Raw genomic sequence first — 25115 nt, forward strand, 5'->3', positions numbered from 1 at the left:
ACTTGAAAATATTAAGTAAATTCTACTTTTGTACTCAATCCAAACAAGTATAAATGTATACACTATCTTATAAGTAATTATTATTCATGATTGTTAGTTATCTTTACAACTGAATAGCTTAAGTTAGTTTAAGAGTGAACTTGAAAATATTAAGTAAATTCTACTTTTGTACTCAATCCAAACAAGTATAAATGTATACACTATCTTATAAGTAATTATTATTCATGATTGTTAGTTATCTTTACAACTGAATAGCTTAAGTTAGTTTAAGAGTGAACTTGAAAATATTAAGTAAATTCAACTTTTGTACTCAATCCAAACAAGTATAAATGTTTACACTATCTTATAAGTAATTATTATTCATGATTGTTAGTCATCTTTACAACTGAATAGCTTAAGTTAGTTTAAGTATGAACTTGAAAATATTAAGTAAATTCAACTTTTGTACTCAATCCAAACAAGTATAAATGTATACACTATCTTATAAGTAATTATTATTCATGATTGTTAGTTTTCTTTACAACTGAATAGCTTAAGTTAGTTTAAGAGTGAACTTGAAAATATTAAGTAAATTCTACTTTTGTACTCAATCCAAACAAGTATAAATGTATACACTATCTTATAAGTAATTATTATTCATGATTGTTAGTTATCTTTACAATGTCATCATATGTCAGTCCTAAAGTAGAAAACCTTGTCATATGTATTCACTAATTTAATTAAATTTCACAGGTAAATAAAATAAGTAAATTTAACGTAACTTTCAAAGCCGGTGTTCCGAACATGCACTGAGCTTTAGTAATTAATGAGCTTGCAATTGATCTGAAAAGAGTTTCGCCAAGATAACAAGAAACAATTCCAAGAGCTCAAAGAAGACATCAACAGGGTTAATCAAAGACTCGAGGAAGCCGAAGAGCGAATAATAACAATGGAGGTTATGAATAGGAATGCAGGCTATGGAGGAAGTGGTGACAGAGATTATAAAACTTCAGGAAGGACGCGATAGGCGAAATAATATAAGAATCTACTCCGTACCTGAAGGATCCGAAAAACACCACCCATGTCAGCATTTGTTGAACATTTGATATCAGAAAATCTACAACTCCCGCTGACATGAGTTTTGCATTTTGAGAGAGCACACAGAGCTCTCGCTCCTTAACCACAGAAAGGCCCATATAGCTCTCCTACAGGAGATACACTTAAATGATACAGTTCATTAAATATGGGGGGATTTAAATATTTATTTTCGGCTTAATGAGAATGATAATGGAGAGGTATCACCAACAATGTTATGGGACGCCTTTAAAGCAGTCTTAAGAGGGAACATTTTATTAGTAGACATGTGCAACATCCTCAGGTTCTTTATGTATATAGTTATAATATATCGTTTTGTTTTGTTTTTTTGTTTTTTTTTAAATTTATTTATGTATTTGTTATTTTAATTTTTATAATTCTCTCTATTATCAGGATGGATGTCTCTACTGTCATTAATAATAATAGAAAAGCTGTTTTTTTCTTCTTCTTCTTTCCTTCTGCTTTGTAATTTGTCCTAGTATTACTAATATCAATGCATGATGATGTTTTCTTTAACATTATTCAATGTTTGAGATAGAATTTATTTTTTCCTCTTATAGAACTTTGACAATGGATAAGAATGTACCTTCCACTTGTAAGAAAATGTATATTCATTTTAATAAAAAAAGTATGGTTTCTCACCCACACCTATCATATTGCTTCTGAAGACATGGATTAAACCACTGGAGTCGTATGGATTACTTTTATGCTGCCTTTATTTGCTTTTTGAAATTTCAAAGTTCTGGTCACCATTCACTTGCATTGTATGGACCTACAGAGCTGAAATATTCTTCTAAAAGCTTCATTTGTGTTCTGCAGAAGAAAGAAAGTCATTCACATCTGGGATGGCATGAGGGTGAGTCAATAATGATGAGAATGTTCATTTTTGGGTGAACTATCCCTTTAAGGGTTTTAATTTATGTCTGTTTTGATTCAGTTCTAAAAAAAAACAATTCTGCACAAAGTTTCCTCGTATAACAGCACAATGCTTTTAGTCGTCCGTTCACTTGTGTACTGTCTAAGATCCCTAAGGCCAACCCTTTTCACTCTCAGACTGTTTTCCCCCAGTACCTGTCAAAATCAGTACAGTTAACATATTGTCTTAAGAGATGCATCTTTTATAAATAAACGTCATTATCTCTCAAAACACTATATGACATAACGTGTGTGTAGCCTGCTCACTACAGAAGTGCAAATCCACTATTAGAATGATTCTCGTTTTCCTGGCTGACACTGGTGAACACTGTATGTTCAGTGAATATGAAACATGCATTCAGCTGCTATTTCAGTAGGTGCATGAGTTCACTATGAAACACATTATGCATGAAACATTTTGAAACAATTTCCATTATTTATTAAAGGGTGTCTACCAGTTTTCTTCCCGTTTCCACCTCATGTTTGTTATTAAGGCATCTCAAACACTTTCAACTGAGTTAGTAACTTAATAACTAATAATGATCTTATGTACAGTAATGTGCAAAAGTCTTAGGTACATAAGATGTTTCACAAAAGCATTTGTCTTAAGATGGTTATTTATATCTACAGCTTTAGTGTGTCAATAGGAAATATCAATGTTAGACTCACAAACATTACTTTTGCAAATAGAAAAGATTAGAATAGAAGAACAGGGAGCCCTGCAACAGATGTCATGGCCCCCACAAAGCCCCCCACTGAACATCGAGTCAGTCTGAGATTACATAAAGAGACAGAAGCAATTGAGACAGCCGAAATAGATAGAAGAACTGTGACAAATTCTTCAAGAAGCTTTGAACATCCTATCTGCCAACAACCAAGAAAAACTGTCCAGGTGTATCTAGGAGAATTGGTGCTGTTTTGAAGACAAAGGTGGTCACACCGAATATTGATTTAGCTTGTTTTATGTTTACTGGACTTTGTATGACATTAAGTGATAAATGAAAACTATTAATGTAATTATTTTTGAAGACATCCTCACTATGCAACATTTTTCACAAGTGCCTAAAACTTTGCACGGTACTGTATGTTCAGTGAGAGAAGTACAGTACTGTCCCCTATCATAAGCAGGCCTGGATTGAATCCGTGGACATTTTCTGCACTGATTTTGGGGGGAAATGTGTTAAACAGAGCTGAGAGTATTACACACTTATTGTTAGCTTAAAGCATTATCAAAATTAGTCTAAAATACTGTATGTCAGTGATTCACAACCGGGGGTACAGTATGCACAAAAAGAATTGCACTTTGGTTTCTTGAACTGATAAAACAAAAAATATGACTTAAAATAAATAAATTATGGATGGGTAAAAAGATAGATTATCTGATTAATCCTGATATTAATTTGAATGATCCTAATATTTATTCTTAAAATCCCAAGATCTTTTAATGCGTTTTAAGTTCAGCAGCGAGATTCTTTCACTGCGTGTTGAGAGTAATAGCTTCGTTTGTCTCGTTCCGTTTGTCCAAAGATGAAATCCATTTGTCATTGAATAATATCTCTTTCTTTACAGTCACTTGTTTACAGTCAAAAACAACAAAAATTGTAAACATTTAATTCTAAAAAGGAGCCATTTGACTCCACTCTCGTTAATATGCGATCAACCAAAACACTGCTTGCTGAGCTGCCGCTTTTCTTAAAGAGACAGTATCGTTTTAGCACTTGTTCTGCATATCAATGGAAATACTTGTAAATAGTACAAATATTCATGTAAACAATAAACATGTACAATATAGGTCTATATCTGCAGTAAACAGGGTAAGGAGGGTTACTTTTAAAATGTATTCCACTACAGATTACAGAATACATGCTGTAAAATGTAATTTGTAATGTATTGCTGTTAGATTACTCAAGGTCAGTAATGTAATCTAAATACTTTGGATTACTTCTTCAGCACTGGTAGATTTTTTCACTTGTTTTGACTATAAAAACTCTGCCAGTACAGTAAGACAAAATACACATGTTAAAAATACATTCTCTGAAAAACTGAAATATCTTATGCAGTGTTGTTTCTAAAACAAGATAAATCAAATTGATCTTATTTTAAGGATTTTTAGATATTTTTACAGGAAAACAATACAAAAATTATTATCAAGAATATGATTTTTGCCCTAATATCAAAGATCTTACTAGAAAAAAAGAAATTATGATCCAACGTGAATTTTCTTGATAAAAAAATATGACCGTGCCTGGTAACGTGTGCATGTAAAATGGCTAGAAATAGCATTTCATCTTAGCATAAAGCTGACAATTTAAACAAGGTTTATTTCTATTTCTTCTGCTCTAAACTTACTTCAAACTTACTTCTCTGTCTGCTCGTATGACTGTAACACATCATAAGAAAGTGTTTCACCGCTGTTCAAATGCACTTTGGATCGCATCATTTATATGTATAAATATTTTCCATCTGAAAGGACTAAATATTAAATGAAACAAATGACAATAAAATGCAAAGTAATCTCTTCAGTAATCTAAATACTTTTTGAATGTAACTGTATTCTAATTACCAATGATTTCAACTGTAACTGTAGTGGAATACTGTTACTTACGTATATTTGTATTTTAAATACGTAATTCCGTTACATGTGTTCCATTACTCCCCAGCCCTGACAATATAATATATGGAATTTGTTCCTTTTTAAAAAGCTAAAATGTGACAAAAATGATAAAAAAAATTATTATTATTATTATATAATCAAATTAAAATCACCGTTGGCACACGTCTTTGGTTTTGTTTTGATGATGGGGTACTTGAGCATTACTGATGGTGTTGCGAGGGTGAAAAGCAAAAAGGTTGGGAAACATGGCTGTCTGTAATAAATTAAATGCAAGAGGAAATTGTAGCATTCTGTGAATGATGAGATCAAATGTATGCCAGAACATTTTTGATGTGAAAACGTTTATTCCCAATTGCACCATTAGGACCTTCAGAAACAGTCTCATGATGAGAAGATGTTTATTATAGTCAGTTAGAACATATTATGTAATGCTTCATAATACGAAAATGCCAAAGACACTATTCTAAAGATGCTTCCTGCTGTTCTGCTGATGGGTACAACTGATATGAGGAGCAGTTGGGTGTAAACTGCTGTTTTGAGTTATTACAGGAAGGACAAAGTAACATTGTGATCTACAAGTGTGTTAGTACTCAAGGCTTCTTTGTTGCTGAGCTGTCGCTCTTTCCAGAAGCTGCACTGCTGCTTGTGTTCACAGGGATGGTGATTTCAGAGCCTTTTATGGCAGGTTTGGGAAGAGGAGCTTCAATGGTCAGCACACCCTCAGGAGACAGACAGGAAGTGATCTTCTCTGAATCAACACCAGGGGGAAGACTGGAACATAGAGGACAATGATGTGATTACAAAGGTATGTTTCGCTGGCTGATACATCTGCACCAAAGTTTAAAGGGTATATATAGTTCATGAAGAATAAGGCTGCACTATTTGGTCTAGTAGCTCTTTAAAATGACAAGATAGGAATATAGGTCACCTTTGTGCATAGACAGTTTTAGCCTTTTCAAAAACTATGATTATGTAAAATATAATGCAACATGACCATTGTCAAGCATTATCAAGAGCTGTTCATCCAGCCATCCTGTCTCTGTCAGATTAAGTATGCTTCACGTGCTCTAGTGTGACAGAACACTGTACATTTATGATGCGTCTAAGTACTCACGTGTACTTCCTAGTGAAACATCTGGACACAAATCCGTGTTCATCCTTCCTCTCTTCGTGTTTGCCTACACACACACATCACAAATGACATTTCTTTATTTAGTCAATTTCACTCGGTTACTCTAAGACAGAAATGACATTAAAAGTAGAACAAATAGATGCCAATAATTACATGTGTCTCCTCAAGAGTTTCAGACGAGATCTCAACAATGTCTCAAAACTGTGCTTAGATTTGCCAAGATACCAAAGTCTCCAATCAATACTTAAGAGGTCTTAATATGGTAAATGGTCTGCAATTATATAGTGCTTTTTTAACCTTAATGGTTCCAAAGCGCTTTACACTGTGACTCATTCACCCATTCACGCACACACTCACACACCAATGACGGCAGAGCTGCCATGCATGGCGCTAGCCTGCAATTGGGAGCAACTTGGGGTTAAGTGTCTTGCTCGAGGACATTTCGGCATGTGGAGTCATGTGGGCCAGGAATTGAACTGCCAACCCTGTGATTAGTGGCCAACCTGCTCTCTCACCTGAGCCCCAGCCGCCCATATGAACTCAAACATTTCTCGTCAAATTCTTCCAAAACTCCTAATTAATTTTATAGCCCTACACTCTTAATTTACATCAAAAATAGACTCATTTGTGTCTATTTTTTCTAATACATTTTATCTATCTAATTCAAAGTTTACATCTACTTTATAAATATATATATATATATAAAGAAAACATTTAGGACCTTTAAGGACCTATTAGGACCATTAAGGTTTTTTGCATTGTGACATTATTTTCAGGACAATTAAGGGATTAGGTCACCTAAAAATGAAAATGATCTCATTATTCACTTACCCTGATGCCATCCCAGATGTGTATGACTGCCTTTCTTCAGCAGAACACAAATGAAGATTTTTAGAGGAAGTACACGGGTGTCGGCACTTTGACGGTCCAAAAGTCACATTTAGGCAGCATAAAAGTAATCCACACGACTCCAGTCGATCAATGAATGTCTTCTGAAGTGAATCGATAGGTTTATGTAAGAAACAAGTTGATAATTAAAATGTTATTAATTTTTTAAAAGCGCTTCCATTTTTGGGGGCCTGGGTAGCTCAGCGAGTATTGACGCTGACTATCACCCCTGGAGTCGTGAGTTCGAATCCAGGGTGTGCTGAGTGACTCCAGCCAGGTCTCCTAAGCAACCACACTGGCCCTGTTGCTAGGGAGGGTGGAGTCACATGGGGTAACCCCCTCGTGGTCCCGGTTAGTGGTTCTCGCTCTCAATAGGGCGCGTGGTAAGTTGTGCATGGATCGCAGAGAGTAGCATGAGCCTCCACATGCTGTGAGTCTCCGCAGTGTCATGCACAACAAGTCACGTGATAAGATGCACGGATTGACGGTCTCAGAAGCAGAGGCAACTGAGACTTGTCCTCCGCCACCCAGATTGAGGTGAGTAACCGCGCCACCACGAGGACCTACTAAGTAGTGGGAATTGGGCATGCCAAATTGGGAGAAAAGGGGATAAAAAAAATTAAAAAATGCTTTCTGCCAACGTAAGCGCGTTGGCGAGTTGGAAAGAATTCGGAAGCGGCGCTTATTTACAACAGAAGAATGAACATCACACGAGAGTTCGGCCATTTCAAACTGCATCAGAGCCCTGGATGGAAGTGCCAATTTAAAGTTAAAAACATTTTAATTATCGACTTGTTTCTTACATAAACCTATCGATTCACTTCAGAAGACATTCATTGATCGACTGGAGTCGTGTGGATTACTTTTATGCTGCCTAAATGTGACTTTTGGACCAACACCCATGTACTTCCATTATAAGGACCTGACGGAGCTCCATCTTCTTCTAAAAATCTTCATTTGTGTTCTGCTGAAGAAAGACAGTCATACACATCTGGGATGGCATCAGGGTGAGTGTATAGTGAGAGAATTTTCAATTTTGGGTGAACTATTCCTTTAAGAACTGTGACAAGTTAATATGCAGGTAACTTCTCATTACTGTAACAGTCATTTCGTTACAGTTACACTGCATTACAGTAAAAAAGATGCTGTTGTACAATTAATAATTTGCATTTATTTATTAGGGCTGTTGATTTAACATGTTAATTCAGTGCAATTAATTATATAAAAAATAACACAAAAAAATGTACACAATTAATCATGTCCCCGGACCGTAATAAGGAAGATTCCTGAGCAATTCAAGCTTGTAGTACCACCTGTTTTCTGCAGGGGGCAGTAAGTGAAACTTCAGCTGTATAGGCAACGAGCAGCTTACACAGAGAACAAACCAACCCTTCAGCAGACGGCACAACACGAGGACACGTTCTTGCGTTCAAAACAGCTTGATGGAGCACAAATCCGAACTTAGTGATCTCAAGACGTGTTTTTCTAAGTCAAACTTTGTTTAATTTGACACAGCGACCTAAAAATGGTGTATATGACGTGACGCAACCAAAGTGAGACGCTCCAGAAGCGTCCGTCTGACGCAGGTGTACATTGACATGTCTTTAAACAAGCCCTCATAATAAATCTCAGACTGATTGACGAATTCAATTGCAAAATGAATTGCTGTGAACTGTAGGCCAATGATTGGCTCATGTTCAATAAAATGGAAATAAACAATACATTGGATTCCAAAGACACTTGTACTGTATTTGTATTGACTTTTCAGTGCTTAACTCCTCTGCCACAATAATATAATGTATATTAATTATCTGTATTTTTTAAATAATATATGTATTTTGTTTATAATTATTTAAAAATAATTATTTATCATTATTTAATCATTATATACTGAATTATTGTTATTTGAGGGGCATTGTCAGCAAATATTTATGTATGCGATTAATTGGGATTAATTAACTAGCATACCATGTAATTAAAAAATCTATAAAAAAATAATCTTGGGGGCTATTGTTATTATATATAATATATATGTATATATGTGTGTGTGTGTGTGTTTTGCATAAAGAAAACATGTAGGACCTTTAAGACTGTTTTTGCATTTTTTTGCATTGTGACATATTTTTTAGGACATTTTTACCCCCCAATTCTCATTTCCATAGCGCTTCTGGATTGTTTGTTTTTACTATTACCATTGTTTTCAATGATGATTCTCATTACCGTAACACAGTCATTTCTTACAGTTACATCGTATTACAATAAAAAAATAAACGCTGTTGTGAAATGTTTTTTTTTTATTAAATTTTGCAAAAATGAAAAGCAAGACCAAGAGAGTCCTACTACGATGTATAAATACTTTACAGTTTAAATAACTGCGTGTTTACATTGTGGTAAATATAATACTATAATGACCCTCTTTTTGCGTGTTGTGGTAATTAGAATTGGTGGGTAAAATGTGTGTAACTCATGAAAATACGTCAAATATCTTAATGGCCTGAAAACAGACTTCATTTTAAATTAGCAGAATATAATTTCTTGTTTGTTTCTTTTGATTTTTTAGTAAAAAAGGACCAGGACATTTCCTGAACAGGTTTCGTGAGAATCACCTAAGATAATATGAGTCAAGAAATCCCATAGACTTCCACTGAGCCATATCTAGAGACCAGAATATCATAGAGAAATGAGGGTGGGTTTGTGGGGCCAGTGAGCAACTACATAGCAACCAACCAGAACACTCTAGCAACCAGATAGCAGTGTACTAAACCACACTGACTGAGCTCCAACTCCAAAGCATCATGTTCTCTGTCACCTCTGCATGTGATCAGTATCTGAATGTGTGACATAACAAATGTAGATCATGTGTTTCACCTCGCTGTCCCTTCACTGCTCCCCAAAGCCCAGAGTTGGTTAAACCATAAAGAAGATGAGATGTGTGTGAGCCATGTGTTATATATTGTTGGAAAGGTCTCAATTAGTAAAATGCAATGAGCAAATTTGTTTCACTCAGAGGCCAAAGTGCAGTGAGTTTTAGTGTATGAAATTCACACACATTAATATAATAAACAGAAGTGTCTCTTTGTCACTTTGTTCCTTATTACTTCCTGAAACATACATATAACATAAATAAAGACATATCGTAACTTACAGCAGACTATCCCGATTCAAACGAGCCCAAACACAACATAATATGATGAGTAGATCTTGAAATATTCCTAAAAGAGTGTACATGGAAAGACAATGCACAAAAGTGCCCTCAACACACATTATGCGTGTGCAAGTTTGTGTGTATGTGTGTGTTGTGTGTGTGCACATGTCCGAGGACATTGTGTGTGCAAACACACATCCACATACAGTATGTGCTCATCTAAAGGATTGGGATGTTCCTGAACACTTAATATTTCTGTATTTTGTAGTCAAATCCATTCATTTCCAATGGCCGGTCATTTTTGACCGGGAACACAACAAGTGTAACAAAGTCAAATAAAACCCCAAAAATGTAACGAAAATGGTCCAATTTTTTTTGCTGTGTGTTCTCAGATACCATATGTGAACAAAGTCAAGGAATTTTATTCCAATTGGATTTAGTAAAAGAAAAAAAAATCCAGGTCAAAATGACCAGAACACAACATAAAGGTTAATATGATAAATGCATAATCTGTCTACTTTGATATGTTTGATGCATAGGGAAATCACGAGAGCTTGCTTAACCCTTGAAAACATATGCATTGATCTTGATTATATTATACAGTAGATATTTATCTAGGCCTATACTGTGTGTATATATATATATATATATATACTATATATATATAAAATGGATATTTTCAGGGAATGTAATCCAATTTTCAGTAACAATGTTGAGAATTAAAGTAAAATACGTCCTTGAAAAATTGCTAAATTTGTACTAAATAGTTTGTGTGGCTTTAGCAAGTCTGTGACAATTAATATGCAATATGAGATATGCAATCAAAAGCCTGAAATCTCAATTTGAGCTCAAAAATGTATTGTCAAATTCTTCCAAAACCAAACTATCTGAGCTATGCCATCCATAATAATTTTATAGCTCTATACTTTTAATGTGTGTCTTATTTGAGTCTATAGACAAAGTTGCTGCTCTGCTGACACATAACTGAGAACTCCATTACGTCTTCGCAATATTCTGTGAGAATGCGCCTAAAAACAAAGCTTTTTACAATGGCTTTAAAACACCAGAGGAATTCAGTATTGTTGAACTCCAAATGTGTTACAGATGCTTTCATTACATTGTGGCTGTGCTCTGAACTGTGTAATATCTCAGGAATTTTGTTGACTATGAGTTTCTTTCAGCTCCCACCCTTCAGAAGACAAACTATTCCCAACAATACACGACCACCTCTTCTCTAGATAATTTCAACGTACCTGCCAAATCTATACAAATAGTCTTTAATTTCATTTCTGAAAGCAAAATGTAAATGTTTATAGTTATTTATCTACTTTTCTGTTAGGTGGTACAGCTGCCCCTACAAATACTCAGACAAAATATCAAAGCAAGTGTTATTTCATTTTAAAGACAGCACAAACACACTCAAAAACAGATTTTTGCTGCTTGTTCAATTTACTTAATTTACTTAACTAAAGCAACTCAATTGTAGACCATTTTGTTACAACTTGATTTAACTGCGTTCTATTTAAATTTGTAAAATGGAAGTTTATTAATCCTTTTATGTTGGGACATCATTAATACTTTTTGTGGTGTTAATGTAGTATTGATGTAGCAAGAAAATTTATTAAATAAAACTTAGTAAATCGAGTTTGATGAACCTAATGAAGCTGAGTTAAAACTGCTATAGTTCATTCATTTGACCTTATCCAACTAAATTGTGTTAGCTCAATGAAACTGACTTAATCGGAATGAAAGACATTCAGTTTTGTGTGAAAACGTTCTCTCATTTAATTAAGTAAGGGCAATTACTTTTTTTGAGTAAAGTTATCAAGTAAAACATTTCACAGAAGTAAGTTTGTTTGGCTTTAAATGAGGAAACAGTAGATATACAGTAGTGTTCAAAAATGGACAATATTTGGTCACTTAAAAATGTCTGAATATCATTGCATTAGATTACAAAAATACGGTCTTAAAGCAAGTGTCATCGGCGTTAAAATGCTGCTTGAGCTTTTTCAGAACTAATTTGACTTTTCTAAACCATTGTTGCTTAATTAATTTTTATTAACTGGTGTCAAGGTGACTTTAAGTAAATGTTTGTGGATATAGTTCATCACAATACTAAATATTATTAACATTAAAGTGTAACAATAGTTTTCATTTTGAACATTATATCTATTGTTATTAGGGCTGTCGATTTAACGCGTTAATTCACTGTGATTAATTATATAAAAAAATAACGTGTTAAAACAATGAATAAGGAAGATTCCTGACCAATTCAAGCTTGTAGTGCCACCTGTTTTCTGCAGGGGGCAGTAAGCGAAACGTCAGCTGTATAGGCAACGTGCAGCTTATACAGAGAACAAACCAACGCTTCAGCAGACGGCACAACACGAGGACACGTTCTTGCGTTCAAAACAACTTGATGGAGCACAAATCCGAACTTAGTGATCTCAAGACGTGTTTTTCGAAGTCAAACATTTAGTTTAACTTGAACTGTAGGCCAGTGATTGGCTCATGTACAATAATACGCAAATTAACAATACATTGTATTCTAAAGCCACTTTTTGCATCGTCTTATCAATGTTGACTCCTCTGCAACAATAATGTAATGCATATTACATTTTTTTTAAATATATATATGTATACAGTACTGTGCAAATGTCTTAGGCACATAAGATGCTTCATATAAGCATTTGTCTTAAAATGATTATTTATATTTTCGGCTTTAGTGTGTCAATAGGAAATATACATTTTAGACTCCCAAACATTACTTTTGCAAATAGAATAGGATAGAACAGAAGAACAGGGAGCCCTGCAACAGATGTCATGGCCCCCACAAAGCCCCACACTGAACATCGTGTCAGTGTGAGATTACATAAAGAGACCGAAGCAATTGAGACAGCCGAAATAGATAGAAGAACTGTGGTGAATTCTCCAAGAAGCTTTGAACATCCTATCTGCCAACAACCAAGAAAAACTGTCCAGGTGTATCTAGGAGAATTGGGGCTGTTTTAAAGGCAAATATTGATTTGACTTTTTTAAAACTTTTTTGCCCTAATATCAAAGGTCTTATTAGAAAAAAAGAAATTATGATCCAATGTGAATTTTCTTGATAAACAATATGATCGTGTCTGGTAACGTGCATGTAAAATGGCTAGAAGTAGCATTTTAGCTTAGCGTAAAGCTGACAATTTACACAAGGTTTATTTCTATTTCTTCTGCTCCAAACTTACTTCAAACTTACTTAAAAAGAAAGTGTTTCACCGCTGCTCAAATGCACTTTGGATCGCATCATTTATATGTATAAATGTTTTCCAATATACTAAATATTAAATGAAACAAATGACAATAAACTGCAAAGTAATCTCTTCAGTAATCTAAATACTTTTTAAATGCAACTGTATTCTAATTACCAATGATTTAAACTGTAACTGTAGTGGAATACAGTTACTAATATTTGTATTTTAAATACGTAATTCCGTTACATGTATTCCGTTACTCCCCAACCCTGTGTATATATATATATATTATTTGTAATGATTTAAATATAACTCTTTATAAATATTTCATCATTATATATTGAGTTATTGTTATTTGAGGGGCTTTCTCAGCAAATATTTATATATGCGATTAATTCGGTTAATTAATTGGCACACCATGTAAATAATTTGATTAAAAAGTTGAATCGATTGACAGCACTAATTGTTTTATCATTTCAAAACTAAATAAATATATATTTTTGTGAAATGTTTTGCTTGTGCAGTCTTTCTTTAATGTTCTGTTGCTTTGATATTTTTGTATCTAATGTACAGAGATTTTAAAGGGTGACTTAATTGTCCTAATAAAAACTTCTTGCTGCCATGTACTCTGTATTTAAAGGAATGTTCCGGGTTCAATAAAAGTTAAGCTAAATCAACAGCAGACTGTTGCGTTTTGTTGATTAAAAAAATATTTCTATTCGTCCCTCGTTTGTATAAAATAAAAGGACAATGGAAGTGAATGGGGCCAGTCTGTAAACATTATACACACAGTTTTAAAAGTATAGCCACAAGATGTAAACAATATATGTGTTAACATGACTACACTGTTTGATTGCTAACAGGGCTTACAAGTTGTAAAATTGGACATAACTTTACACAGATAGGCTAGAAAGAGATTTTATCCCACTAAAATCATGTTAACGTATAATGTTTACATCTTGACTCTTGTGGCTTCACTTTTGAACAGTGAGTATTTGTGTGACCCCACGTTGTATTTTGGCTTCACTATACGCAATGCATAATTTAAATGAATACTGTTCACAAGACTCTAGACCACAGCCATTGACCGGGAAAATAAAAATGGCACTCCATGTCAAAAAGGTTGCTGACCCCTGATCTCCACTGTCATTTAAGGGTTAAACTTCTGGCGCACCGTGTCACGTGACAAAACAGCATGCCGTCGATTTCCATAAAACACTTCTACGGGTGCAGAGTCAACAAAAGTGCCTCTGGTAAGTAAAGTGCAGCATCTCTAGTTTTTTGGGATATGCTGCTTTAAAAAAATTATACATTTTTTGCACATCAGCACACATGATGTCCACATACATGGATTTATGGTACATTATTCCCTCAAAAAAAACAACTCGAACACATCTGTGGGTCATTTTGCTTCATCTTAATATACAATTTGTTATATTTTATTTTGTTATCACTGTGCAATACAAATCTATTCATTAACATTAGTAAATGCATTCCTATATTTACTGTGCATTATCACATTGAGAATAAATAGGTTCATCCAAACGCTGAAACATTTTGCTTTCAGAGGTTTTATATGGAGAGGCACAGAAGCTATGAAAATATGTCTAGACCAGAAATGTGTGGTAAAACTCACCGGTTATCTCCACCACTCCATCTTTGGTCTTTACCGACAGCTCCTCTGGAGAAAAGTGGTTCACATCCAGGCTGATCTTCCACGCATCTGGCGTCTGCTTTATCTCCGACATTCCAGAGCTGAGCTGGCGGGAAAGGGCACGGGCATAGGTTGGGGGCACCATCTGGGGCTGCATCATGGGTGCTGAGGGCGACATGGGCATCGGCGCCATCGCGGGGCTCTGCATCAAAGAGGCCATGTCGGGATGTCCGAAGGGCCGCATGTATCCCGGCCAGTGAGTGCTGGGAAAGGTGGGCAGCTCCTCTGAGAAGGTTGGCATTCCAAAGGTCTGATCAAAGAGCCTGCTGCCCTGGTACCAGTCACGGAAAGGGTCCCAGGATGGGGAGTGCAGGAACGTGAAGGGAATGCGTCTCTCGGCCATGCTTGAAGTTTGTTCTTGCTTTGAAAGTTTTCCGGCAATTACTGCCTCCTGTTTGGGAGCACTGGGATTTATAAGAAATTTCTTGGCTGACACACCCCTTCCCCTCACACACACACACACACACACATAGATGCAATACCCCTACATCCCCCTCCCATCCTGATATTTATAGAAGTGACTAGAATGTCTATTCATGGACAGCCAGCATGAGAATGGAATCCAAGGCAAAGGCCTTCCCAACTAGCTAACACAGTACGATTAATCTTACCCTCCCACATGGCTGAACCTGTCGCGCGCGCGCACACACACACACACACGTTTTGTTTTATATCATTGTGGAGAATTTCCATAGACTTCTATGGATTTTATACAGATCTAACAATAATTTCTATCCCCTAACCCTACCTCTAAACCTAACCCTCACAGTAACCTTTTTGCATTTTTACATTTTCAAAAAAAACATAGTTTAGTATGTTTAATAGGCCATTTGCCTCATGGGGACCGCTGGCTGATCCCCACAATGGAGGTTAAACCTGTACATGTACACACACACACACACACACACACACACACACACACATACACACACACACACACACACACACACTCTTCACACATACTCATGACATAGAAGGAAAGGAATCTGAGGGATTGTTGTGAATAACACTGGCCTGATAAGAAGAAACTGAACCTGTAGCAGATTCCTCTGTATACACAAAGACAGCAGGTGATCAGTAACATCTACAATAATGAAGATTTACAGTCAGAATTCACTAAAACAGTTGGAATGATTTTCCTAAGAAATACAAATCAAAACAGAGATGGTCATACAGGAGGGCAGACAAACAATGATGTACATCAAAAATGTAATAAAGGACAGAAAATAACATTGACACACACACACACACACACACACACACACACACACAGACACACACATGTTCTTTGCCCCCAACCAACCTCTAAAAAACCCTTTAGAATAATAATATAATAAAAAAAATGATAATATTTGCTTTATTTTCAAATTGATTTTCCAATTGAGGATTTGTCAGTGTATATGAACTATATAACTTGTCTTATATTAAAATGTAGTGTTATACTGTAGTGTGTTTGTACATGCAATTCAATATACTGTAACAATGGTTGAAGGAATATTCCGGGTTCAATACAAGTTAAGCTCAATCGACAGCATTTGTGGCATAATATTGATTACCACAAAATTCACTTCAACTCGTCCCTCCTTTTCTTTAAAAAAGCTACAAAACTGTAACAGTGAGGCACTTACAATGGAAATAATATCACGTACTAACTTTTTCTGTATAAAGTTATAGCCAATTTTACAACTTTGTTGCCATGACGATCTAATGTCACCAAGCCCTAAAACCCTGTAATAAAAATAACATTACAGCTCAAGTTTTAATAGAAGAATTAATGAAAGTGCTTTTGTAAAATTCTAAGCTGCACATTTATGCCTTTAAACCCTCCAAAAATGGACCCCATTGACTTCCATTGAAAGTGTCTCACTGTTTTGCTTTATTTTAAAGAAAAGGAGGGACGAGTCAAAATCCATTTTTGTGGTTATCAACATTATGCCATAAATGCTGTCAAATGAGCTTCACTTGTAATGAACCCGGAATTAAGTGTGACCAGTGAACAGACAACCTACTGAGAACTTAGCACCATTAAACAAAGAGTCACAATAGAAATGACCAGAAATGTGGAGTGATTCCAGTTTTGAGCAGCCGGATTAGTTCCACAGGACTAAAAATATAAGTGATTCGTTTTCCCAGGTCAACGGCTGCTGTTTGAAAGTTCAAGAACCTTCCAGAATCAAATACAGCCAGAACACGAGCATCAACAACAACAGGGTCCTCTAGTGTTATGAGACTGTAAATTCAAGGCCGAGGATGTTTGCAATGGCACACTTACATACTACATACTATATTTAGAATAAATATGGCTATGGTATGTGGTTATGAAGCTGCATTTAATATATTGGTGAGAGTTAGGTTAGGTTAGGTTAGGTTAGGGGTTTTGTCCGAAAATACTATTAGTAACACATTAAGAAACAAACCACAACTCAAGAAAAAGAACAGGACATATAGATACATTTGTAGATACTTTTATTATGTGTTTAATTATGACTGGTACACTAAATCTACTGACTTTTCTACAATCTGGAAGTTTAGAGCTGTACCATCTCACATTATTAAATAACATCATTTGTCAGGGAAATTAAATGACACTAAAGCATTGAATGGAAAGGAAGACCGACGCCGTTTCCAGCATCACGAGGTTAAAGATGAATTGTAGAAGTCGTATGAGTGGACGCTGGGCCTGGATTTGGGTCCCTTCATTAGCAGAATGACGAAGAGTAAGACATGATAAAATGTATAAATATTAGAATAAATTATAATCAATATTTGCAGTAAATGCAATCCTGTAAAACAGGCTAACAACCTGAAGAATGAGACGTAAATATCCCGTTAGCAAAACAAAACTGAATTCCTTTTATAACAATTCATTTTGGTTATGCATTTAAAGTCAACATGAAACAGCATTCGCAACCATTTTACTTTCGTAATCTGACGAACTTCTGAGTGAAGCGGAAATTCAACGAGCAAAATGTGACTTCAGAGGTGAAGCAGCTTATTATATTTTGATGAACGACTTCGAAGTCAAATGGAACACCTATTGCACTGATTTGATTTGTTTTCATGTTGACTTTAAAGGATACAGAAGCTTATAAGCTCATAAATGCATTGCAACCTTCCTCTATTACTAAGTTTTCCCTCTTAACGTATTTTGCAAATGTTCAGACAATGGTGCAATAAAAAGTATGTCAGAGCCAAAAGTTAATCAATAAAATAAATATGCAACAAATATTAAATAAATGAGTAAATCAATAGCAATCACATAAATATGTCACTGAATAAATAGAATAAAATAATGAATAAATATGCTTGAAAAGATTTCGGATAACTGTACACTGGTGGCTATTTAACACAGAGCTCTAATGGTATTGATAATCACTAGACACAGCCAAAAAATAAGTGCAATACTGTATATAATAAGAAATAGCACATCTCCAAAATGGACTCGCATTATAGGTGCATCAAATATGGATTTTATAAAGAGATCCGAGAGTAAAGGAGGGCAGGAGAGCAACTTGCGCCCAGATATTCCGGATATTACGTCACATCGGCTGGACGCAGTATTTACGACAGGCAGCCTCTCTGCATCATGCCAAGATTCCACATACAAAGCCTTATATAATCCGGTATACAGCGTGGAATATACAATGCATAGTTTACAGCCAAAACTTGCAGCGTAAATATTCAAACTAAAACATCCTGACATACATGTATCCACGACATGTCATTATAATACAAGTTTTAAAAAAGCAGATCCATTTTTTTAACTACTAAATTGGTGGATTTTACAAATGTCACTGTCAAGAACATGTCCAGGTCATATTTCACCACACAATCAAAATATAAAAATAAGAAATGGTATTTTGCATAAACAATAATAAAGCCTATGGTAAGACCATTAAGATCCTTAATGCATAGTGACATTATTTTCATGAAAATTAACTCCCAATATTCCATAATGCGAAAAAAAAAAAAATAAATAAATAAAAAATATATATATATATATATATATATATATATATATATATATATATATATATATATATATATATATATTTATAATTTATTTTTTAAAACAATGTAACAATAACAAAAGTTGTTTTGGAAATTGTTTAAAATTGTTGCTTAATTGTTTTGAAAATAATTTTGCAATGACAAAAATTGTTTTGAATTTTATTTTAAATTGTTGATTAATTCTTTTGAAAATAATGTAACAATAATTTTTTTAATTGTTTTAAATTGTTGCTTAATTGTTTTGAAAATAATGTAACAATTATTGTTTTTTGAAAAAATGTTTGTAATTGTTGCTTAATTGTTTAAAAAAGAATGTAACAATGATTTTTTTTTAATTGTTTTAAATTGTTGCATAAATGTTTTGATAATAATGTAACTGATTTTTTTTTTTTTTTTTTTTTTTTTTTTTTTTTTTTTTTTGTGAAAATAATTTGAAATTGTTGCTTCATTGTTTTGAAAATAATGTTACAATGACTGTTTTGAAAATTGTTTGAAATGGTTGCTTAATTCTTTTAAAAATAATGTAACAATAATTTTTTTTAATTGTTGAAAAATTGTTGCTTAATTGTTTTGAAAATAATGTAACAATGATTCAATCTTAATGGTGGTAAAAAAAAAAGGCTTCATTATCTTTGCAAAATATCATTATGTTTATTTTTTTATTTTTTTCAGGGTGAAATATGACCCGAGAGATTCACTCAGATCACAAGCCATTGAAAAATCGAATAGTTTGTTCTTGCTTGTCGAGTCAGACTCATTAGATTAGGAATATTGTTTCTTGATTCTGCACCCTTTTTGTAATATGTTTTTTAAGATACTCTACAGTACTCAGTTTCATTAATAACCCATTTTTTGGTTATTTTTGCAGTGTGGAAGAATTTCAGGAAAAAAGTGCTTATCTTTGTTCTTCAGGCTTTTAAGTCATTAAATAAAGTGTTTATATTCATAACATTGCCTGCATTTAATACACAGATGCTGACAAAAACAGCTATTCTCAACACCAGAAATATTTCTGCATCAGGAATGTGTGTCAATAACTGAAGTGAAGAGTTTGAAGATTAGCCTTGAACTTTTGATGAACAACTGATTTCTGTAAACTGCCTGTATTTTGTTGTGTAACTTTAGACTCTTTAAAATAAGGGTGTATTCATTAACATTAGTTAATTACAATGTTTACAAAAACAATCCTTTTATAGCATTTATTAATCTTGGTCAATGTTAACTTTCCACTTATACAAATAATTTTTAATTAAAAGTTGTGCATGTTAACACTAGTTAATGCATTATGTACTTACATGGACTAACAATGAACAATTGTATCTTTATAAATTAACATTAACAAAGATGAATAAATTCTGTATAACAATCATTGTTAGTTCATGATTCGTAATGCATTTAATATGTTACCAAATGAAACCTTATTGTAATGAGTTACAGATAACTTTTGCAGATTTTCCAAACATAGTCCCTAAATTCCAAAAGGATGCAATAAACTGTTTGATCATTCAGAAAGAGACTATTTTCCAAAAACCTTGGATTTAAAATCCCTATATGAATGGCTTTGGATAAATTAGATTTCAGGTGGTTTTTGCTGTTTTTAGACCACCGACAATAAAACAGATTTGAGTAAGAGAAATAAAAACATTTGAAATTCTGCCACCTGTCTGAACAAACTCTGTTACTCCCTTTTTTTTTCTTTGTTACGTTTTTAATTTTCTCAGCCTTTATCCACCCTAATATGCATTTATTGACTGATCTTTCATCTAACCTGCTGGAAATGGATTCCTGGTGTTCCTGTGTGTTTGGGAACCCTGATTCCCACTGCATTTTATCTGGACATGATTCCATTTAATATTTTTTTCTTCTGGTTGTCTTCCGCGCAGATCCTGCGGTAGAAAGGGAACATGGATATCCTGCGCTGTTTTAATGTTTTTAGTCCCCCTGTGTACCTCCAGTTCATCTCAGAATCCAGGGCTCTCGGAGCTGCTTTGGCTGTAGTAACTGTGTGCCGGACTGGGGCTCCGGGAGCGACTCCTGCTGCGACTGCGACTGTAACTGCTGTAACTGCTGTAGCTGTAGTAACTGCGACTGCGGCTGCGACTGCGACTAGAGCTGCAGTAGCTGCTCGCGGAGCTGGAAGAGGATGGACTCGGGCGGTAATACGGGATCGGCCGCTTCCGTGCGCTGCAGACAGGATGCAAGAGAGAGAGAAAATATAATATCGATGCATAATGCCTTTAACATTTAAATGAAGAAATATGATACCACTTTGACCACTCAATAACAATAAATATGCCGCTGAAGTGTGTGCAGTATCAAAAGACACATAAGCTGTGCCATCACTTTCTGAAGATTTACCATGGTAACCATAGTTTCTACAGTTATTGCAATGTGGTGATAGCCATTAAACAAGAAATCATTAAAAAGAAATTAAAGGTGAACTTTGACATTTATGTGCTGCCAAAGTGTCAAACGGAATTGCAAAAATAATGACAATGTCCATAAGAACAATGTCCAAAAATCTAAAATAGTCACATTTCCCTGCTGGAAAAACCAGGTTATACAGGATCAAGGTGGTCAAGCTGGTATTTGAATCATGGTAACTGTTGCTGGACCAAGGTGCGGTCTATGAGCTCTAGATGGTCTACTAGATAATCATCTAGACCAGCTATGACCATAAATGACCAGCTTGGACCAACTAGAAACCATGCCAAACCAGAAGCACAATTTCAAGCAAGGTGCTTATTAAATATTGCTATCTGCCATCTGAATTGTAAAGACATATATCGTTATATTGTGGTCAAAGAGGTGAATATGCTGGTAGTGCACTGTGGCGATGATTAGTTTCTGTAAGAGAACATGTCAGGCTAAAGATTTTGGTTAGTGATTGTTAAACATACACACTTATTTTGCAGTATGGTGATTTCAACATATTGTAAATAGCGGACTATTACCCAACAGTCACCACTACTGATCCTCTCGACCAATCAGTGTAATTACGATTAATTATATGGTGTATCAAGTAGTCCACCAATATTTTGGGAATTTTTAAAAAATGCTGATACCAATGCCAATATCTAAAGCAATGGTTGTCAACTGGTTTTGCTTTGGGATTTTACAATGGACATCAAGTGGTGACCCGACAAATAAAAAACTTAACCTGTATTTAATGTAGCCTGGGTCACAATTTCTTTCATCAGTTTTGTTCATTGTTTGTAAGTACTGTATAAGGGCATGCACATTTAGCCTAAACACATTTAAAAACGTAAAAACAACTGCCACAGTGGTAATAAAAATTAGGGGCTCTATTTTCGTGACCGTGCTGTGAGCTGCGACCGAGCAACGTCTTATCTACTTTTCGCAAGAGCGCTAATTCTAAGGGCAATTTTCGTGCCAGCGCAAAGCACAAGTGGGCGTGGGTGGAAGTGATTGCACTGTGGGTGTATGCGTGCAAACTGTGGGTGTATTTTATGTTAATGAAGTGGTGCAAAACCCAATTTGCTATTTTAATACTAAGACGTTTGAGAAGCACCTCTATTCTCGGTGCAAAGTCTAAACTCAGTTCCTGCATTTGCTGTTTGAAGATTTCACCATAATTAATTTATAATTTTCTTTATTTATCACACATTATACATTTTGCACATATACAGTGAAATTCTTCTTTTTCACATATCCCAGCTAGGCTGGGGTCAGAGTGCAGGGTCAGCCATGATACGGCGCCCCTGGAGCAGATAGGGTCAAGGGCCTTGCTCAAGGGCCCAACATTGGCATCTTGGCGGTGCTGGGGCTTGAACCCCTGACCTTCTGATCAGTAACCCAGAGCCTTAACCGCTGAGCTACCACTGCCCCCCCTGAGCTACCACTGCCCCCCAGCAGGTGGTAATAAAGTTCATGTCCAAACTTTGAAAATAAAGTGGTACATCAAATGATGTCCCTGACTATCACTGTTGTAGCCGTTTTATGAAACAAAAATGTGTTTTGTGTTAAACTTTCTAGAGGTCATGGTTTATTTTGTAATTATTATTATTAATATTGTTACATTTTGTGGGGGCCTTGGTATCTCAGCGAGTATTGATGCTGACTATCACCCCTGGAGTTCGCGAGTTTGAATCCAGGGCATGCTGAGTGACTCCAGCCAGGTCTCCTAAGCAACCAAATTGGCCCGGTTGCTAGGGAGGGTAGAGTCACATGGGGTAACCTCCTTGTGGTCACTATAATGTGGTTCTTGCTCTCGGTGGGGCGCGTGGTGAGTTGTGTGTGGATGCTGTGGAGAATAGCGTGAAGCCTCCACACGCACTACGTCTCCGTGGTAACGCGCTCAATAAGCCACGCGATAAGATGCGCAGATTGACGGTCTCAGACATGGAGGCAACTGAGATTCGTCCTCCGCCACCCGGATTGAGGCGAGTCACTACGCCACCACGAGGACTTAGAGCGCATTGGGAATTGGGCATTCCAAATTGGGGAGAAAAGGGGAGAAAAAATATATATATATTGTTACGTTTTTATTTAAAATTGTATTTATGATCTAATTTGTATTAATATCTTTCCACATGTTGTCGCAGAATGATTTTTAAGGCACTGCAAAAGAGGCTGATGGAAGAAGTTGAAGGGGGTAACATTTTTGGATTAAATTAGATTTTTCTTACCACTTCGTTATTTTAATAATATTTCCACACAGTTTGAAATTTAAGTTGAATTTAAAAATATTTTTGGCTTAAGTTTTTCGTGTTTCAACAAATGAATAAAAATTCAGAAGTGAAGTGTGTGCAAAAATCCACAGCCTAACTGGCAAGGCCGATACAATAACTGTTAACACTAGCTATGATTTGTGTGTCACTTGATAAATATGATTAAAAATACTTACATTCTATATAATTTAACAGAGCCCACATCCATATCCTGACAAGAACCACATTTTCCATGCGTATAAAAGTAGCATCACTGTCATAGAAATATCACATTCAACAAGGATGCAGTTAATGCACAAAAGTAAGTCCATATTTCTATTCTTTTAATTCTTTGAATAGACTTAATTTACACTACCAACTTCTTAAGAATGTGCTGTCTTTATATCGCTGTTGCTTGAGGGAATATACTATATAATAGAACGCAGACGGGGCCGGCGAAGAACCTCAGAATTGAATTGCACGTGCAATTTCACCAAACCCACTTGCGCCTAGACTTAGCGCATGCTTGCACGAATATACCAAAACTTCATGGCCATGCCCACTGACTTTATGCATCTGACTTAACGCATACTGCTGCACTTAGCACTAGAGCTCTTAAAATAGGCCACACAGTCTAATAGATTCTACCAAATAGATTAGTAAAGATAATTGTGTAATTTGTAAAAACCTTTATTTTGGTGCATGGCACAATGTTGTATCTTTTCCTCCTTGGTGCTATCTAGCATGTCAGGGCTGTCTACCCTTTGAGATGTTTGACTTCCTCCATAGCCATTTAAACTATAAAATTCTCACTACAATTCAAATGGGTCGCATGTGCGCCGTGACATCGAGGGACGCCAGTTGATTCACGTGCGCTCCAGAGAGACCTCTACAGTAGGTTTAGAGCAGAGCAGATCATTGAGCGGTTCTGTACTGAAACCAGGCTACAATCGGACCGTGCAAATATTGCACTGCAGATGAGAAGCATATTTAGCACGTATAAAGCTCTGGTAAAAGTTTTGATGGGGGATAACCCTGACATTGTTCTTTTACCTTCTGTCCACGACCCTATCCAAACAAACCTGCGACCCACCAGTTGATAAACACTGATCTAGAGGGCAGGTGGCTAATCTCAATCTATTCTATCTATCACTTATTTTAATTTTAAATGTGTGTGAGAGGTTGTTTGATGATTTATATGTGTGAGAGAAAGGGGTAAAGAATAGTTTTTTGAGTTGGTTTTTCACTATAGATTATAAATATTCTCATTACCGCAACCTCCTTATCACAACTGCAATTTGTACCAATACGTTATGAATTTAGACATACAAGAAAATGTTAACAACTATTAATTGCCAAATCTGATTATTTATCTTTAGACCAATCATTGGACATAATGGATAATAGGAATAATCTGAAAACATTAATCTGAAAAAGAAAAAAAACAAGATGCACATTTGGTTGGTGTGTTTTGGTAATGAGATCAATTGTTTTTTATTTTAAAAATTTGGTAATGACAATGTTTTTTAGCCCCGACTAAATTGCCACGTACAGTACACACTAAAAAGTCTCGGTGGTGACAACCGCATTTAAATGTGTGTATGGAATACACAATTTATTCCCGAAATTGCGGGATTAATTCGGTTGGAGAATGCGTCTGTCACTCCTGTAAATTACCAAACTGTGTGTGTACAGAAAAGGATTAAGTGTAACACT

At 35.2% G+C, this 25115-nt stretch overlaps 2 protein-coding genes across 2 annotated transcripts in view; both read right to left on the bottom strand.

Moving 5' to 3' along the window:
* Positions 1–4927: 4927 nt before the first annotated feature.
* Positions 4928–15117, bottom strand: hspb1 (heat shock protein, alpha-crystallin-related, 1). The gene is made up of 3 exons (XM_051668158.1): positions 14641–15117; positions 5718–5781; positions 4928–5374 (listed from the first exon to the last, which is right to left on the bottom strand). The coding sequence occupies exons 1-3, from the start codon at positions 15059–15061 to the stop codon at positions 5194–5196; spliced, it is 666 nt and encodes a 221-aa protein (XP_051524118.1). The 5' UTR covers positions 15062–15117; the 3' UTR covers positions 4928–5193.
* A 3748-nt stretch (positions 15118–18865) lies between these two features.
* Positions 18866–25115, bottom strand: part of srrm3 (serine/arginine repetitive matrix 3) — a 140583-nt gene continuing 134333 nt past the window's right edge. Inside the window, exon 14 of the mRNA XM_051667640.1 lies at positions 18866–20913. Within this exon, the coding sequence (XP_051523600.1) occupies positions 20691–20913 (223 nt within the window). The 3' untranslated portion in view covers positions 18866–20690. The remainder of the gene's footprint in view (positions 20914–25115) is intronic.

The sequence above is a fragment of the Myxocyprinus asiaticus genome, chromosome 3, assembly GCF_019703515.2.
Source record: "Myxocyprinus asiaticus isolate MX2 ecotype Aquarium Trade chromosome 3, UBuf_Myxa_2, whole genome shotgun sequence".
NCBI lineage: Eukaryota > Metazoa > Chordata > Actinopteri > Cypriniformes > Catostomidae > Myxocyprinus > Myxocyprinus asiaticus.

What these genes read in the sequence shown, in the direction of transcription:
- hspb1 (XM_051668158.1), bottom strand. Translation starts at nt 15,061, where the DNA reads ATGGCCGAGAGACGCATTCCCTTCACGTTCCTGCACTCCCCATCCTGG. An exon ending in TGGAGTGGTGGAGATAACCG is followed by an intron (nt 5,782 to 14,640) that starts GTGAGTTTTACC and finishes GTGTGTGTGTAG; the next exon opens with GCAAACACGAAGAGAGGAAG. An exon ending in TGTTTCACTAGGAAGTACAC is followed by an intron (nt 5,375 to 5,717) that starts GTGAGTACTTAG and finishes TCTATGTTCCAG; the next exon opens with TCTTCCCCCTGGTGTTGATT.